At 37.2% G+C, this 17,432-nt stretch overlaps 1 protein-coding gene across 8 annotated transcripts in view; it reads right to left on the minus strand.

Moving 5' to 3' along the window:
* NARS2 (asparaginyl-tRNA synthetase 2, mitochondrial) overlaps positions 1 to 17,432 on the minus strand; it is a 122,771-nt gene that overhangs the window by 12,029 nt on the left and 93,310 nt on the right. For 7 of the 8 annotated variants that reach the window (XM_041730381.1, XM_041730382.1, XM_041730380.1 and 4 more), the window contains 2 exons: positions 11,595 to 11,661; positions 9,809 to 9,946 (listed from right to left, as the gene is read on the minus strand). In XM_041730381.1, coding sequence (XP_041586315.1) covers positions 9,809 to 9,946; positions 11,595 to 11,661 — 205 coding nt within the window. The remainder of the gene's footprint in view (positions 1 to 9,808; positions 9,947 to 11,594; positions 11,662 to 17,432) is intronic. The other variant, XM_041730376.1, reaches the window with a different exon arrangement.

Raw genomic sequence — 17,432 nt, forward strand, 5'->3', positions numbered from 1 at the left:
GCAATGGGAGAGGGAGAAATAAATAAATAAATAGACTCCTCGCTGAGCAAGGAGTCCAACAAGAGCTTTGATCCCAGGACCCAGAGATCATGACCTGAGCCAAAGGCAGATCCTTAATTGACTGAGCTCCTGAATGACTGGCATCTTTATTTCTTAGTATCTTGCTTTTAGATATGGCTAACATATATTAGAAGTTGAGAGACACCTGATCAAAAATCTGTTCTTAACCTTAATCCAGAGTTTTAAATTTAGAATTACAGGCCATCTGGATTAGAAAAGAAGAGACACCAAGTGGCTCTCTGAGCTTTGCCTGAAAACATTTAACGACTGAAAATCACTATCCCTGAAGTATAGCATTCCATCTTTGTGTAGTTCTATTAAGAAGGGACAGGTATATCCAAAATCTATCATTTCTAAGCTTTGGAAGTTGAGGCAATTCCAAGCCACAAAGGTGAGCAGTAATTGCCTCTGCTACTGTAAGTATAGGCAAAGTTTATAAAAGTTCACTGCCTCAAAAACAGATGTTGGAGAATCAGCTATCATGGAAGAACAGGAAACAGGTAATCCCCAGCTGGGGCCACAAGGGAATGTGTTGTTTTGCTGTCTGTATAAGTTCATAAGAATCCAATAAGAGACACATTTCTTGCTTGGTTTGCTGCTAATACAACTAAAACAAGCACAAAGCCCTTTGGAGATCTTAGCATTTTCTGTAGGTCTCAATTATGTTAATTTTGAACTTAGGTTTTTTTTTTTTTAATGCTATTTTTAGAGGACCATGAAAGATGCATATTTATCTTTGATTACAAACCTTCTTTATTTTAATATGTGAGCTCCCTGGGGAATTCAATGTACAACCATACTGGTTTTAGACCTATTTAGTTTTTATTTATCTGGAATATTTGCAACTGCACAGTAACAGTTGTGGGACTGATAGCTTCTGAATCTTTTCAGTAACCTTCAAAATCTTTTTTATTTTATTTTTATTTTTTTATTTGAGAGAGAAAGAGAGAGAGAGAGAGCAGGAGAGGGAGAGATAATCTTAAGCTGGCTCTATGCCCAGCATGGAGTCCAATTTGGGGCTCCATCTTACAACTCTGAGATCATGACCTGCACTGAAATCAAGAGTCAGATGCTCAACCGACTGAGCCATCTGAGTCACCTTTAAAACCTTATGCTATAGTACGATATCTACATTTTTTCTTCTGGATTTCTTTCAAACCTGTTTTCCTAATAACCAAGACATTAAGATGGTTAAGCCCAGTTATTTCTACATTAATTATCATAAAATTAATTGTGGTAGTTGCTGTATTAGTCAGGATAGGTTACATTATCCTAATAACCCAGTTATAAACAATCCCAGAAGCTTATAACAGGCTTCTCAATCTCAGCATTAGTGACATTTTTGGCCAGATAATTTTGTTGTGAGGGTCTGTCCTGTGCATCGTGGGATATTTAGCAGTATACCTGGCCTCTACCACCAGATGCCAGTTTCAATGCCCTAGTTGTGACAACCAAAAATGTCATCAGATACTGCTAAATGTCTCCAGCATAGGAGTGGAGGTGAGGAGGCAGGATGGGGAGGCAGAGGACACAAAGTAGTACATGACTGACAACTTCTGCTTTACCACAATGAATTGGCTTTTTAAAACTTATGCTACATGTCCATCCTGGCTTGAGGCTGATAAAAAAAGCCGCTTTGTGAGGTACTGCTGATTTGGCAGACAGAAAAAAAAGAACACAGACAAGTATGTACTAAAAACATTTGTCCAGGAGTAATGGATATAGGTCACACTTGCTAACTATTCTTTGGCCAATACAAGTCACATGTGAGTCACTAAACGGATGTTGATGCGGCAGGAAAATATAATCTCCTCTGAGAGAGTAGTGGCCACTATTTATGTAGAGTACAGCAGTTTACTATGTAGCCTCCCCTCTCCCGAACTGACATGGAATCTTTCACTTCCACTCTCCCAACCAAATCCTCATTGTTAATTAGAGAATTAAGGTCAGAATAGTTCTCCTATTTCTTCCTCTGTACTCTGGGAGAGGGGGTTAGAAAAGGAAAAGAAGTAAAGAACTTACCAAAATAGAAAAGAACCGAACAAAATAGCTATTTTAGTTGAATAAAAATTTTAGAAGACATCCAGATAAAGTCCCATATATCACTCTTAATTTTGTGACAAGCAGAAGGAATACACACATCATCTATGTCCTTTCTTTGTCTGGATGGCCTGAAAACTCACACTTTCAGGTGCACGAATTCATGTATCTTTTCTTGACAAAGAGTAAAGTTGCTTCTCCTTTTGAGAGAGATTGATCCTTTGAGTAAGACATTCCTTCACGGTGCCTCATAAATGTTCTATGACCAAAGCAATATTGTTTCTTTTTTATCAAGGACAGATTTATCTCTTTTGAAGAAAGGCCCATGAAGGCTTTGTTTTCCCTTCTTTCTCCATGTCATCTTCTTCTCTTCTCTTGTTCTTTAGGTTGCATCTCTTTTCCACTCTATTAGTTATACTTCCTGCTTTCCTTTTACTACGATATCCTCTAATCTCTCTACGGATTCTGCACACTTCCTGAGCAGCTATAATATAGCAAACTATTCCTCAACTATAAATGAAGACATTTACATTTGATAAACAGAGAGCTGCACTTCCTCTGATATGACACAGAAAACACCGCACTCCCTGAAGATTACTGACACAGCTCCTTCAAATTTCCATACCTTTTAAAGTGAGAGTTGAAATTTCCAACAGGATTCTTCTATGTTGTGTCTCCCCCTGATAACTGCTGAGCTAATTACTACAGAACCTATTACTCTTTCTGGGGCTCAAGTAGAGGTAGAGAGTACATACAGACATAAGAGAGTACAAACCATGAAACAAAGGTGCACAAAATGTGAAACATGGACAGAATCACACAAATCTAAGAACTAATGAGACAAACATGGCTGTGTGTTTGCCCAGTGACAGGTGGTGAGAAGTTAAGAGTGCAAAGAGGCTGGAAACAGGCAAGTGGCCTAGATAGAACATGAGCTCATCATTACAATTTGCCCTTATGGGTTGGCAGATCTGTGGTTTATGGGAGTCTGAGGCTCGCTTAAAGAGCTAGGGCTGAGCAATCCTGCCCTTCATTCGGGAAAGTTAAAATTCACAGGCTGGATTATAAAATGTCCCCTTACCTCCCAAGTTTGATCAAATTTAAGCACTTCTGTAGCTACAATCTCCTGTATGTTCCTACGCATCTTTGGAAGACTTGAAAGAAGTGGAAAGATTTTAGTTCTGCTGTCCTTTCACTCTTCTACACAGATAACAATGAAGGCTACAAGTAATTGTACTACAGTCTTTGCTAACTCCCTTAGTCTTAAGTAAAATTCATTCCACTTTGGGCATATCTTCTAGGCCAGAATGCACATCTTCCTCTACTGTGTGTGTTTTTATTTTGTTTAAATCACATAGCTGCGGTGGCATGCTGTCTAGAAATAGTCTGTGTTGGTATTCAAGCTCAAAAAGCCCTGGTCTTTCTTTACTTATGACACTCATTTTTGACTCTTACTCTTTGATTCCACTCAATGTACTGAAAATAAAATGCAAACCTTGAATTGAAAAACAAATAGATTGGAAAGGAACAAGGCCTTTAATACATTACCTTAAAAAAAAAAAAAAAAACTTTTCTATGCTAACTTCAGAGAGGAAAAAGTTGAATGTCTCTTCTTCCACCTTCTCTTCCTACCTCAGTATTTTTAAGTATTAATGAAAAACACAAACTGAACACCTCCCTATTCAGTTTCTGACAGGCTGCTACCAACAATGGAGCAACATTACGTATTATTATCAAGAGAAGAAGAATGTTCCACAAACCACAGGAAACATGTTTGTGGTTTCAATCTCTCTGAGCTTTTGCTCTTACTGCTGACAGACAATATTTTGCCCCTAAAAACAATGAGGCACAGGTAGGAAAGAGAACCTTCCGGACATGAGAGTGTAAAGATTCAAATGGGCTGCAGATAGCAATGGCTAAAAATGAACTTTGGCTAGTAAATGGTTAGTCTGAGAACACTGTAGATGAACTGACATGCATACTTTCAACTATAACATAAATTCCTAGGATAGTCATTAGTCCTAGTTGTAGGAAAAATTACCATTCCCTTCATTACTATTTTCTGTTAGTTTGATGCAGGCTGGTTACTTAGTACCAGACAGGGAAATTCATTAGATATCCCTTGGTTGGGTATTATTCCTTCCAAGTTGACTTCATAGTGATACTTTACTGAATGCCCACTAATGCTTAAATTCTTATGATTTGCTAAGTAATACTGATATAATTTTTTAAAAATTACGATATTATCTGGTGATGTTGGCAGTCACTTTTTCCTAATCACAATGGATAGGATGAATGAATATTCTTCTTTGCAAAGCCATTTCCCTAGCTGAATACTTGGCACCTGCTTTTGAGGGAGTTACTAAGGGACCTAGACTCAGGAGCATATAGTATTTTGAATGTTTGCTTAGATTCACTTTATTTAGGCCCATGATCTGTCATCTTCAAATTATCAAATATGTTTGCTAATTTATAAGTTATTCTTATATATCCAAGTGGGGAAAAACTTAGGCAGAAAAACTTGAAATCAGAGAATCTTAGAGCTTTTTAGTACTATGGAAGTCATCCAATCCAACTCTCTGATTTTACAGAAAGAGAAACTGAGGCTTAGTGATTGGACTTGATTAGGTCATATATATAGCTAACTAGTAAGAAAGATGGATTTCAAACCTGGCACTATTAACTCCTTAGTCCAGTATGCTTTTCATTATAATATACTGCATACCTTCAATTTTTTTTTTTTGGAGGGGGTGGTGGGGGAGGGCAGAAAGAAAGAAAAAGGTATAGTAGCTCTAAAAATGTGCCATTTTAGTACTTATGACCTCCAGCCCAATGGTACAAGTGTAGGTTAAAAATTTCTCTACCCTTCTCTTGATCCCTAGGGAAGGCATTTATGAAACGTATTTGTCTTAATTCTTTAGATTGCATTGCACCAATTGCAGAAACTCTTGCAACCCTACTCACAACCTGTTATTATAGTCCTTCTGAAAGAAATAGTTATTTGGCCCAAAGCCTGTTCATTCCCCATTGAAAAAAATAAGTAGAAGCAGGCACTCTATACAAGTGGGTTGAAAAGAAATCTAGGTGTTAATGAATCAATGTTATAACCTACGTCTAATATATGCAGTTTAAATAAATGATATTTTAATAATTTATCTCTGAGAAGCTATATATTATAGTACTGTATAAAATATATGAGTACATTAAAGTACCATTATAATGCTTTCAGGTTTCAAGCTGTGAGACCACATTACTTGAGACTTGTCATAAAGAAGGCCTCCTTGTACTTCTAAAGATAAAAAATGTTTGTGACTGCAGTCTATGAAGGAATTGCCTTTTAAAGAATCTTGTGTAACAGTATGTTTGATGCTGTAAAACACAAACATATTTTAACATTACTGTGCTTTATCATAATAAAGACTTCATCACAATTTAGAAAGAAAGAGGGCTTTATACTTATCAACTACCTATCACCCCAAACACTGTGCTATATATATTTTTCATATACTATCTAATTTAATCTTCACAACTCTGAGATAAGATTATAAACTTATTTTTACAGACTGGGAAAGTAAGACAAAGACATTAGCTGGCTAAGATCACATGGTCTCTAACACACAGACCTGGGACTTGAACCCAAGAGTGTCTGATTCTAAAGCTACTGGACTTTCCTTTATACTATGTTACTATCACTCAAAAAAAAATTGGAGTAAAAGCTGTTTTTTAACATCCCAGAAATTTCCTTAGCAAATCAAGTCACTCACTCACTACTTGTCCATTGTGTGTCTACAACTATGTAGAGTTGGATTCATCCATCTGTCCAATCCCCTACCTATTGCCAAATAGATATTAGGTGCCTCCTATATTCCAGGCACTATGCTAGACATTATGGATACAACAAGTGAAAAGGAAAGTCCTCAAGTCCTGTGGCAAAGAGGAGAGTCATTAATTAAATAGTCATAAAAATAAATGTAAAACTACAACTGTGATAAGGAGTATAATGAATTACGAGTTAGTAGTTCTGGGTCTGAAATTTAACATGGTAATATTTTAGTGTCTAACAGGGGTCTCTGACTCAATCTAGAGGGTCATGGAAGGTTTCTCCAGGGAAATGATGGCTGAATAGAGATTTGGAGAAATAGTAAAATTACTTAGGTAAAGAAGAGTGTCCTAGATTGAAGGAACACAATGTCTAAAGATACGATGGTGAGAGAAAGCAGTGAATGTCTGAAGACAGGTAAGGGTGACATGATATGAATGGAGCAGAGACAGCAAAGAGAAGCAGCACAGTGCATCAGGTAAGAGAGACACAGGCAGACAGATGTCACTGGGGCCTAGAGGCCAGATCAAGGATTCTGACTTGGATACTAAAGCAATGGGAGGCCACTGAATGCTTTTTTTTAATTTAATTTTTCACTTTAATTAAAAAAAAAAAAACGTTTATTTATTTGAGAGAGAGAGGGAGAAAGTAAGCATGCAAGCTCACACAAGTGCGGGGGATGGGGGGCAGCAGAGGCAGAAGGAGAAGCAGGCTCTCGACTGAGCTCAAAGCCTGATGCAGGGCTCGATCCCAAGGCCCTAGGATGATGACCTGAGTCAAAGGCAAATGCTTAACCAACTGAACCACCCAGGCACTCCGCCATGGAATGGTTTTAAAAGGAGAGATAACATGAACAGATTTACATTTTCTAAAAGCTTATGCTGAAGTGGGGAGAAGTGACTCAGAGGAGGAAAGAGCAGATACAGCAGGACCAGTCAGGAAGCTATTAAAGTAATCCAGGCAAGAGATGATGGTATCTTAATCTAAAAAGGTAAAAGTAGGGGATCCCTGGGTGGCGCAGCGGTTTGGCGCCTGCCTTTGGCCCAGGGCGCGATCCTGGAGACCCGGGATCGAATCCCACGTCGGGCTCCCAGTGCATGGAGCCTGCTTCTCCCTCTGCCTATGTCTCTGCCTCTCTCTCTCTCTCTGTGACTATCATAAATAAATAAATAAAATTAAAAAAAATAAAAAAAATAAAAAGGTAAAAGTGGAAATGAAGATAAGTAGCTAGATTTGATATTTATATAAACATATAAAAATGCCAACTTAGTCACAACTTGGATATAGGGAGTAAGGAAGATTTCAAAGATGAGTCTAGGATATGGTTTGCACAATTAGATGGACAGGGAACGTTGAAAGAAGATCAAATTTGGTAAGAAGAGGGGAGAAGAGCAGAAATCACGGATGGGTTCAGTTTTAGATTATTCTAAGATGCCTTTGAGATATATAAATGGCAGTAAGAGCTCTGAGCAAAAGTAAGGATTAGAGATGTGACTGTCGAGTCTGAAAATAAATAGTAAGCTGTGAGTCCAGATGACATCACTTTGAGGAGAGAAAAGATCTGTGATGGAACCCTGAGGAATCCCAACATCTACTGGATTAGTAGAAGAGGATGAACTTGTCTAGAAGACTAAGAAGGAATAATCTCTGAGAACAGAGAAGAATACCATGTCACAGGAGCCAGGAGACAGTTTTTAGAACAAGAAAGTCATTAATTGTGCTGAGTAATGTTGAGAAGTTAAAAAAAAAAAAAGTCTGCTGGATTTAATAACATGATAATTATTACTCATCCTACAAAGAGGTGCTTCAGTGGTACGACAGGGGTGGAAGTCATATTAGAGGGAATGAGGGATGCGCAGTAGAAGCCATTGTGGCTATAAAAAAGTCATTCCCATCCTGAAGAAGTTAAGAGTTTCTTTTATTTGAGAAAGCAACACCTATATAGCACAAAAAATAGACCCAATGCTACCAGTTTTACTAATTCTTTAAATGCTGTAGAAATCCAGAAAGGAAGAATCAAGGTGACTAGGTAACCCAGGAAAGTCTACAGAGAGGCAAAGTTTTTAATTAAAAAAAATTAAAATTAATTAAACTAAAAATTAATTTTCAAACTCTTGTAGTTGACAATGTTTTTATTAATTTCAGGTGTACAACACAGTGACTCAACAATTCTATACACCACTTGAAGCTCACCACAGTAAGTGTAGTCACCATTTGTCACCATACAACATTATAAGAGAAAGACGGAGAGCTTTAAGGGGTGTATTTAAGAAGTACAAAACCGAATGACTGAAAAGTGCTGAATGCTGGGAAATTACATGCAAAGACTACATGGTGTGTGTGTGTGTATGTGTGGTGAGGGGGAGGTGGAAGTGGTATAAGGTAAAGTGATCAAAAAAAAAGCCAAGAGATATGGATGCAGTCCTGTTTTGTGATGTAGGTTCAACACTGAATTATTAAGGACTGGATAATCTATGCCCTAGTTTCTCCTGTTTTTTTGCTGCCAACCTATGGGTCAATTCCTTTCTTATAATCAATTATACCAGAGGGTTGGTAGGAAAAAAAGGAAATAAGAATCATAAATCAACCATGCTGCTCATTGGTTCTGGATAACACTGTGTAAAAAGTTGGGATGTGTTAAATCAATGTAGCTTTGTATTTATGGCTTTGAAGCAGAAGAATACAGATTTCAGAACCAGAGGGAGTAAGGTCCCTCACTAACTGTCATTCACTACCTATGTGAGCTTGGGAAGTGCAACCAGTGTCCTTAAACCCTAGCTTCCCATCTGTAAAATGGGAGAAACAGTAAGTTTCTTGGCAAGATTTTTCCAGGACTTAGAGATGAAATGATAGTGCTTGCTTTATAGGAATCTACTAACTGATGGCTAATACCATTTTAGTAATACTATAATATACAGAGAAAACAGGAAATATATTCAAAGAGGTACCTTGTATACCTAAGATGGAGATATTTTATTTACTGGTAGGCCCTGATCTACATTTTTCCACTGATGTTTATCTAGAGACAACTGAAAAACATCAGAAAGCAAAGTTTTGTTTTTGGACCCTTTGTGAGATAAATATAATATATTTGTCTCACAGATTTTTACATTAATGATGTTAAGGATATAACTATTCAATTAATATTTAAAGAGTCAAATATATTATTTTATATTACCGCTAATTTTGTCAAAGTGAAAGAAGAGACAAAAGAAGAAAAAAGGAAAAAGTAAACTAGAAGAATTAAAAAAGCAACAAAGTGTGAAAAAAGGACAGAGCATAAGGGAGGCAAAAGAGAACAGAGAGAGAGAGAGACCGAAAGACAGAGACAAGATAGACAAGAAGAAATAGTCAGAAGAGAAGGGACAGGAGAATCTGCCCAGACCTCTCAGATCCCTCTATCCCCTCCTCTCACAATTTTTATATGACAACAAAACCAAAGTACTCTGAGCCTCCTGCTTTGTCTGATCCTGCCACTGCTTTCCTTTCTTGCCCAGCATACACCAGTCCCTCAGTCTCCTTACCAGTATTTCAGCTGATAGTAGACCAGGCACTGCTAAACAGTGTTCTGGGCCACTTCCTCTCAATTATTTAAAAAACAAAAGGAAAAAAAAAAACACGTTTATATTTGCATCTGCTAAACTAAGCAGGACACCATGTGATAGGTGTGTTTAGAGAACATCAGGATCTTATTTAGGAACACTATTTTAAAAAGAGATACCTTTTAGAAAGTTTATTATTAAAAAAAAAGTTTATCATTTTAAGAAATGTAAAGTGTGATGGATATAATTTTTAAAAATATGCCAAAGGATAAATGAAATTAAGTCAAGGGGAAAAACTCAAGATTCTGAGACCACCAACCCTGATTTACTTAGTGATTTTTCTTACTGTGTGCTGAGGGCCATCTTCATTATCCCTCATGTAGAAAGGCTTGAGTGCTAATGGATAATTAATGACAAAGACTGGTATGTTGCCACAGTGCTTCACCAAGTACTTTTCATGTTCAGTGTGTAGATCAACACCCCACTGTAATGAGAAAAATGAAATTATCAAAGGAGAAGAAAGAGCAGAAATATACAATGCAGTATCTAAAAATAACCTCTATCAGTTCCAAGGGCTTCCTCTGAGATCAGTGATGTGTGGAGCTGTCTGCTAAGGTTACTCAGATAACTAAGCCAGAGAGGTGTGTTACAAGAACATCTGAAGGCCTGGAAAGATGAAAGCTGAAACGAGTAGATAAACATTATGCTTTCTGTCCCCCATATCTTGCGAAGCAGCATTTAGCAGATGAATCGCATCTGCAGGAAAACAAAGTACCCTTCCCACAGTGTATAAAAGCTGGCTTCAAAATCATAGTTTTTATTAATATTGCCTAGAGCTTCTTCTATGGTTACTGTTCCTAAGTCGCAGGAAATTAAATGATGAAAGATAATATTCCTAATATTGAGTCTCTCTCTGGCTAGATGGCTTCTTTCAGTGATTTTTTTTTAATAAGAAAGTCAATTCATATATCAGATGCTCTGATGAATATTTAATAACACTGTTATTTATTCAACAAATACTAACATCCCACATCAGGCTCCCGGTGCATGGAGCCTGCTTCTCCCTCCGCCTGTGTCTCTGCCTCTCTCTCTCTCTCTGTGACTATCATAAATAAATAAAAAATTAAAAAAAAAATTTAAAAAAAAAAAAAAATCCCAGTACCATGCTAGGTACTGAACACAGTGGTAAGAAAAATAGAACTCCTGACTTCATGAAGCTTCCAGGGTAGGAGACAAATATTAAATAAAAAATTATACAAATTAACTGATTATAAATGTAACAAGCACAACTACTATAACTCATAAGAAGATCTGACTTAATTGGGGATAGGACTGGTGAATAGAATAGTTTGAAGACAAAGTAATCACAGTACATTCCTAACATTATATTATCCCTACCTGTCTGCCAATATGTTAATTTTAGGTTAAAGGCCCTAGCATAGGAATGAGGAGACTTGTTTCTAATATTATGTGTATGCCCAATGAGAAATCATGTGGCCTCTCTGGACATATTACCATTCTTTTAAAGGATTTTCATCTTCCTATCCTTCCAGAAGGTTTAGGAAGATAGTTTAAAGATTATAAACTTCTTTATAATCTTTAGTCACTGCTATTAAAAATGATATGACTCTACTTCAAAATTATTTACTCTAAATATTTTAACAAGGTTGAGCAAACATCAAAAAAGACAATCTAAAGATGGGCAAATATTAAACAATGCTAATAAGAAAAGTAAGATTATTTACTTTTATTTATTTATTCCGTGGGGAGAGGCAGGGGGAGAGGTAGAGAGAGAGGGAGAAGCAGACTGTGCTGAGTGCAGAGCTTGAGGCTGGGCTCAATCTCAGGATCTTGAGATCATGACCTGAGCCAAAACCAAGAATCAGATGCTTAACTGACTAAGCCACCCAGGCACCCCAGAAAAATAAGATTATTTTAAGTTTCTTTCTTTCTTCTTCTTCTTCTTCTTTTTTTTTTTTTTTTAAGGTAAGTTCTATGCCCAACGTGGGACTGGAACTCACAACAATTAAATCAGAAGTTGCATGGTCTACTGAATGAGCCAGCTCGGTGCCCCAGGATTCTCAATGAAATACGATACGGACAAGAGGGGAAAATACAAATATAAATACTACCTCTGGAGTGAAGGTGAAGTTCTGAGATGACTGCTTTAAGATCTCTACTGCTTCAGTATAAGAAATGCTGGAAAGAAAGAAAGTAAAAGCAGAGAAAGGTCAATATAATGGCATGTTGTTAATTACTTCATCTGAAAAACTACAAAGGGTCTATTCTCATATAATTTTTGAGATCACAAAGGAGTACTAAATGATTATTGAGCTATCAGGAATAATTGTAAATAAATCATCACTAAGTAATCAGGAATTAAGGCTGACCTAATTGTATGAGAACTGATCAGTATGATGAAAAGTGGTCATTCAGTAGTCCCATTCTTGACCTACTTGCAGTGTATACAGAGAACCTTGTCATTTAAGCAAGTAAAGATTTTCTCTGAATTCATGTTACGCCAATGCCCTAATAAAAGGTGTGAAATAGTGAGGCTGAAAGAGTAAAAATCTTTTCACAAAGTCATCATTTATTCATTAATTCATTTTTTTTGTTTTTGTTTTTTTTATTTTTATTTATTTATGATAGTCACACAGAGAGAGAGAGAGGCAGAGACACAGGTAGAGGGAGAAGCAGGCTCCATGCACCAGGAGCCTGACGTGGGATTCGATCCTGCGTCTTCAGGACAGCGCCCTGGGCCAAAGGCAGGCACCAAATCGCTGCGCCACCCAGGGATCCCTATTCATTAATTCATAACACATTTATTGAACACCTACTATGTGCTAGGCATTATTCTAGACACTGGAGAGACAAAACAAAGCCTTTATGGAACTGATATTTGTGTGTGTGCATCTGTGTATGAGTGCTGGGATTTGGGGTTCGAGAATAGACAAACAGAATATAAAGCCAGAAATCTTCCATGCTGTAAGAAAAATAAAGCAAGGGAAGAAGACATAGGGTGTTTGGTGGTGTAATTTTAGATACGACGGTCAAGAAAGGACTCAATGACTTGGGGATATGTGAAATAAGGAAATAAACCATATAAATATCTGAGGGTAAGTATTCCAGGCAAAAGGAACAGTAAGTACAAAGGCCTGAAGTGAAGGAACAGTTTGGCTCATTCAAGGAACAAAAAGGTCAATGTGCCTGTAGCACACTGTACAAGGGGAAGAATGCCAGGAAATCAAATAAGAAAGATAGTCAGAGGTCAGATCTTATGGATTCTTTCAGGCCACGGTCAGGGCTCTGTAATATATGCTAAGCATTGTAAGACTGTTTAGGAAAAAAATCATTAGTTATTACACCTCAGTAAGAAACACTCATATCTAAAGCAAGCCACGCACACATTTGTTTGAATTTAACTGAATAGGTAATATATGAACATAGTAAAAAAAAAGAAAAGGTATAAAAGCATCTATTTCCCTTCATCCTGTCCCATAGCTGCCCAGTTAGCCGCCTGCCCATAGCTCCTCTCTTCACATACAATCACTGTTACTGGTTTTTTGTGTATCCTTCCAGGTTTTATACATCTATAAGCAAGTATTAACATATAATCTCCTTTGTTTAATAGATGGCAGCCATAGTATAAATGCCATATACGTTCTTTCACATCTTTTCTTACTCAGTAATATACCTTGCAGATCTTTTCATATCCATATATAAGCTTCTCCATTTTTTGAACTATCATATAATATTCTATTTTGTGACTATAACATAGTTTACTCATTCATCTATTGATGGATATTTCAGCTGTTTCTAATCTTTTGCTATTATAAATCATGACTACATACATCTGTCACAAATGATTCACATGAATTTTGCATATGGAAAAAATAGAATTGTTGGATTGAAGTGTATTTATGTTTACAGTTTTTAGATATTTTGATACTGCTAAAGATACTGCTTCCCTTTGATAGTGTTATACTAATCTATGTCCACTGGTAGTATATGAAAATGTCAGTTTCCATATGCCCTTTGCAATATTACTTTGAACATTTTTTTAAAGATTTTATTCATTAGAGTGAGACAGAGAGCATGGGGGGGGGGGAGGCAGGGAGAAAGAAGGGGAAGCACACTTCCTGCTAAACAGGGAGCCTGATGTAGGGGTCATGACCTGAGCCAAGGCAGATGCTTAGCTAACTGAGTCACCCAGGAGCCCTTGTAACAGTACTTTGGATGATTAAAAACAAAAATCTACAATAAATAACGTCCAAAAATCTCCCCTCAATTCCCCACCAAAACCCCAAAACAAAACAAACAAGATCCAAAAGTCTATAAACTTCCTGAAGTCTTTAAACTCAAAAAATAGGGGGTCCCTGGGTGGCTCAGTGGTTTGGAAGCTGCCTTTAGCCCACGGTGCGATCCTGGAGTCCCGGGATCAAGTCCCGTGTCGGGCTCCCGGCATGGAGCCTGCCTCTCCCTCCTCCTGTGTCTCTGCTTCTCTCTCTAGGTCTATCACGAATAAATAAATAAATAAATCTTAAAAAAAAAAAAAAAAAAGCAAACTCAAAAAATAGGGACGCCTGGGTGGCTCAGTGGTTGAGCATTTACCTTTGGCTCAGGGCATGATCCCGGAGTCTGGGGATCAAGTCCTGCGTCGGGTTCCCTGTGAGGAGCCTGCCTATGGCTCTGCCTCTTTCTCTGTGTCTTTCATGAATAAATAAATAAAACCTTAAAAAAAAAAAAAACTCAAAAAATAAGTTACTCAACAGAAATTTATTCTATGAAGGAAAAATTAAATTCAAACCTATAACAATTAATTGGAAGGAGTTGTGTATATAGTACAAAAAAAGCCTCCAAAGCTATGTTTTGAGTGATATTTTCCCAAGATGAAAATTTTATTCAAATTAGAATCTAGTATTACATCACAATTTCTAAGGCAAGAATGAAAGTGGTGTTGGGGGTAGTAATCATATTTAAACAAGCATTTTACAGAAGGGAAAAGGAAGGTTACAGGGGACAGTAACTTGCCCAAAATCACTCATGTAAAGTAGTAAGCCTGATGTGTTGACTCCACAGCCTCAGCTTTTAACTACTAAGATAGTGCCTAAAACACTTGGAGTTTAATATACTCAATCAAAACAAAGACAGATGGGCGCTCTGAGTTCTCCCTCTGATGCTACCCCTTATTGGCTACTATGTAAATCACTTCAACTTAATGAAAGCATTTTATAAATTTGTGTAATGTTTTATATAAACATTTAAAAATAAGTATTTGTACTTGTAAAATAAGGAGATTGGACTATGCTATCTCAAGTTCTTTTCTGCTTTGACATTCTATTGTTCTATTCCATCAATTACTTGATACGATCTACTCATTATACTGAGAAATATAAGAGCAGTCAAAGTGGGAAGCACAGGGATTTTGTCCATGGATATGTTTGCTACATTATTCTAAAAAATGACTTTCTAAGTATCTCTTGTTATTCTGGATCTCCTGCCTTACTCCCACAGCTTAAGTTGAAGCAGAGCTTTTCAGCTCAAATTACAGTTCTGACACTGGATATCCTTAATGGCCTTTATCAACTCTCCTAATTTCTTTTGATATGTACAGAGAATAATATCTCTTCTTCCCAGAAGCTATTTCTAAAGTACTTTGAGGAAAGAAGGAAGAGACATAGTGATATTGCTTGATGCAGTACCAAACTACCTTCAGATTTAAATTTTTTTATGATTTAAGGAAATTATTCTGAAGCTGTTGGATTAAAACTGCTTAGCTACAATTATTGGCATTCTTTGACTCAAATTCACAGATACATGAAGAGCAAAAGAAGGTAAGTACTCTACATTTTAAAAACCTTAATGCTATAAAGGAGACAATAAATAATTGAATTCTATTTCTCCTTAGTAAAGACTAAATTCAATTACTACACAAGTCCTTTACATAATTTACTTTCATATAAAACAATTATAAGTAGTCAAGAATACAATGAAATCTATTTATGCAAAGGAATACAAGTCACGTGGTATCTCATGTACATACATGCGCGTGTGCGCGCGTGCGTGTGTATGCATATGTGTACTTCAGGGAGTATCTCCCTTCTTTTTTTTTTAAATTTTTTTATTTATTTATGATAGAGAGAGAGAGAGAGAGAGAGAGAGAGAGAGAGAGGCAGAGACACAGGCAGAGGAAGAAGCAGGCTCCATGCACTGGGAGCCTGACGTGGGATTCGATCCCGGGTCTCCAGGATCGCGCCCTGGGCCAAAGGCAGGCGGATCCCGAGTATCTCCCTTCTAATTCATCACACTTAGGTTTACTTTCATGTCTTATGGTTGTTAAAATCTCTGGTTTCAAAGATCGGCAACTAACCCTTCCCCTCATCATCTTTTTTTTTTTTTTTTTTTTTAGATTTTATTTATTTATTCATGAGAGACACAGAGAGAGAGGCAGAGACACAGGCAGAGGGAGAAGGAGACTCCATGCAGGGAACCTGACGTGGGACTCGATCCCGGGTGTCCAGGATCACGCCCTGGGCAGAAGGCGGCACTAAACTGCTGAGCCACCCAGGTTGCCCTCACCATCTCGAGAAACCTCTGCACCATGCCATTTATGTATCTCCCTCTGGTACTCAGTTCCCTCTTTATTTGTAGCTCCTGGAACTTCTCTTACTTTCTAGTGACTCAACAATGTATTTAAACAAATTTTTATAATTTTTAACAACCATTTTTAGATGTTTTGCAGCAGGAATGTTATTTTAGTTATCTAGTCTGGCACATTGCTTAAGCAGTTTGGTCATTTGAACTTTTCAACAAAATGACAGACAAGTTACAAATTTATAGATGAGGAAGTGCAAGTTTAGAAAGGTTAAAAATTTACTATTAATCAAGTTTATAGTTGTAATCAATCATTCATGTAAAAAGTTAACTATTCATCTTTTTCTCTAGATTTTAAATTCCATAAAAGAACTAATCCATGCCTATATCATGGATCATCAGTGACTGTGACTAGCACAGTGCCTAACTCATAGTAGATAGTTTGGTGAAAAAAAAAACTAAGACATTCATTAATGGCTGATAAGGAGTATAGCTAGAACTAGAATCCAGGCTCACTACACTCAGTGCCCAAAGTAAACAGTGATAGGAATTAACAGGAAACCTCAGGGAGAGGACCTAACCTAAGGAGAATACTCCCACCCCCGTGGCTACTCAAATGTCATTTACTCATTCATTCAGTTATTCAATAAATATTTACCGAGCTCCCAGTACTAAGCACTGGGAGTGTTAACAATAAACAAAATAAACAAGTCCCATATCACACAGAGGTGACAAACACTAAACAAATCATTACAGGTATACATTTAAATGACAACTATGGGGGCACCTGGGTGGCTCAGTGGTTGACCAACTCCCTTTGGCTCAGGTCGTGATCCCAGAGTCCTGGGATCGAGTCCTGCATCAGGCTCCCTGCAGGGAGCTGTTTGCCTCTGCCTATGTCTCTGCCTCTCTCTGTGTGTCTCTCATGAATAAATAAAATCTTTAAAAAAAAAAAAAAAACCACCACCCACAACTATGATTTGCATTGTGGAATGGACGATGATGCCAGCAATGACCAGTGTGGCACAGCCCATGAATTCATTTCCCAACCTCAGTATTTCACAGACCTGGACTTCAAAGCACAAGTGATATGTGAGGGTCATAAGGACAACGAAGAGCTATAACTGCTCTAGCATTAATTGCAGTGCCCTTTTGAAGCACAGTGGTCAAAAGCATGAGCTTTGAAATCAGATAAGTGAGTTTGAATTCCCATTTCATCTTTTACTCGCTTAATCTCTTTGATTCTTATTCCACAGAAGAGCAATGATAACTACTCACAGAGTTGTAAAGATACAATGAACTATGATGTAAAGTTTATCACTGTCTAGCACATAAGCAAATATTTAATAAATGATAGATATTTTTTCCCATCTTCC

The sequence above is a fragment of the Vulpes lagopus genome, chromosome 15 (assembly GCF_018345385.1).
Source record: "Vulpes lagopus strain Blue_001 chromosome 15, ASM1834538v1, whole genome shotgun sequence".
Lineage (NCBI taxonomy): Eukaryota > Metazoa > Chordata > Mammalia > Carnivora > Canidae > Vulpes > Vulpes lagopus.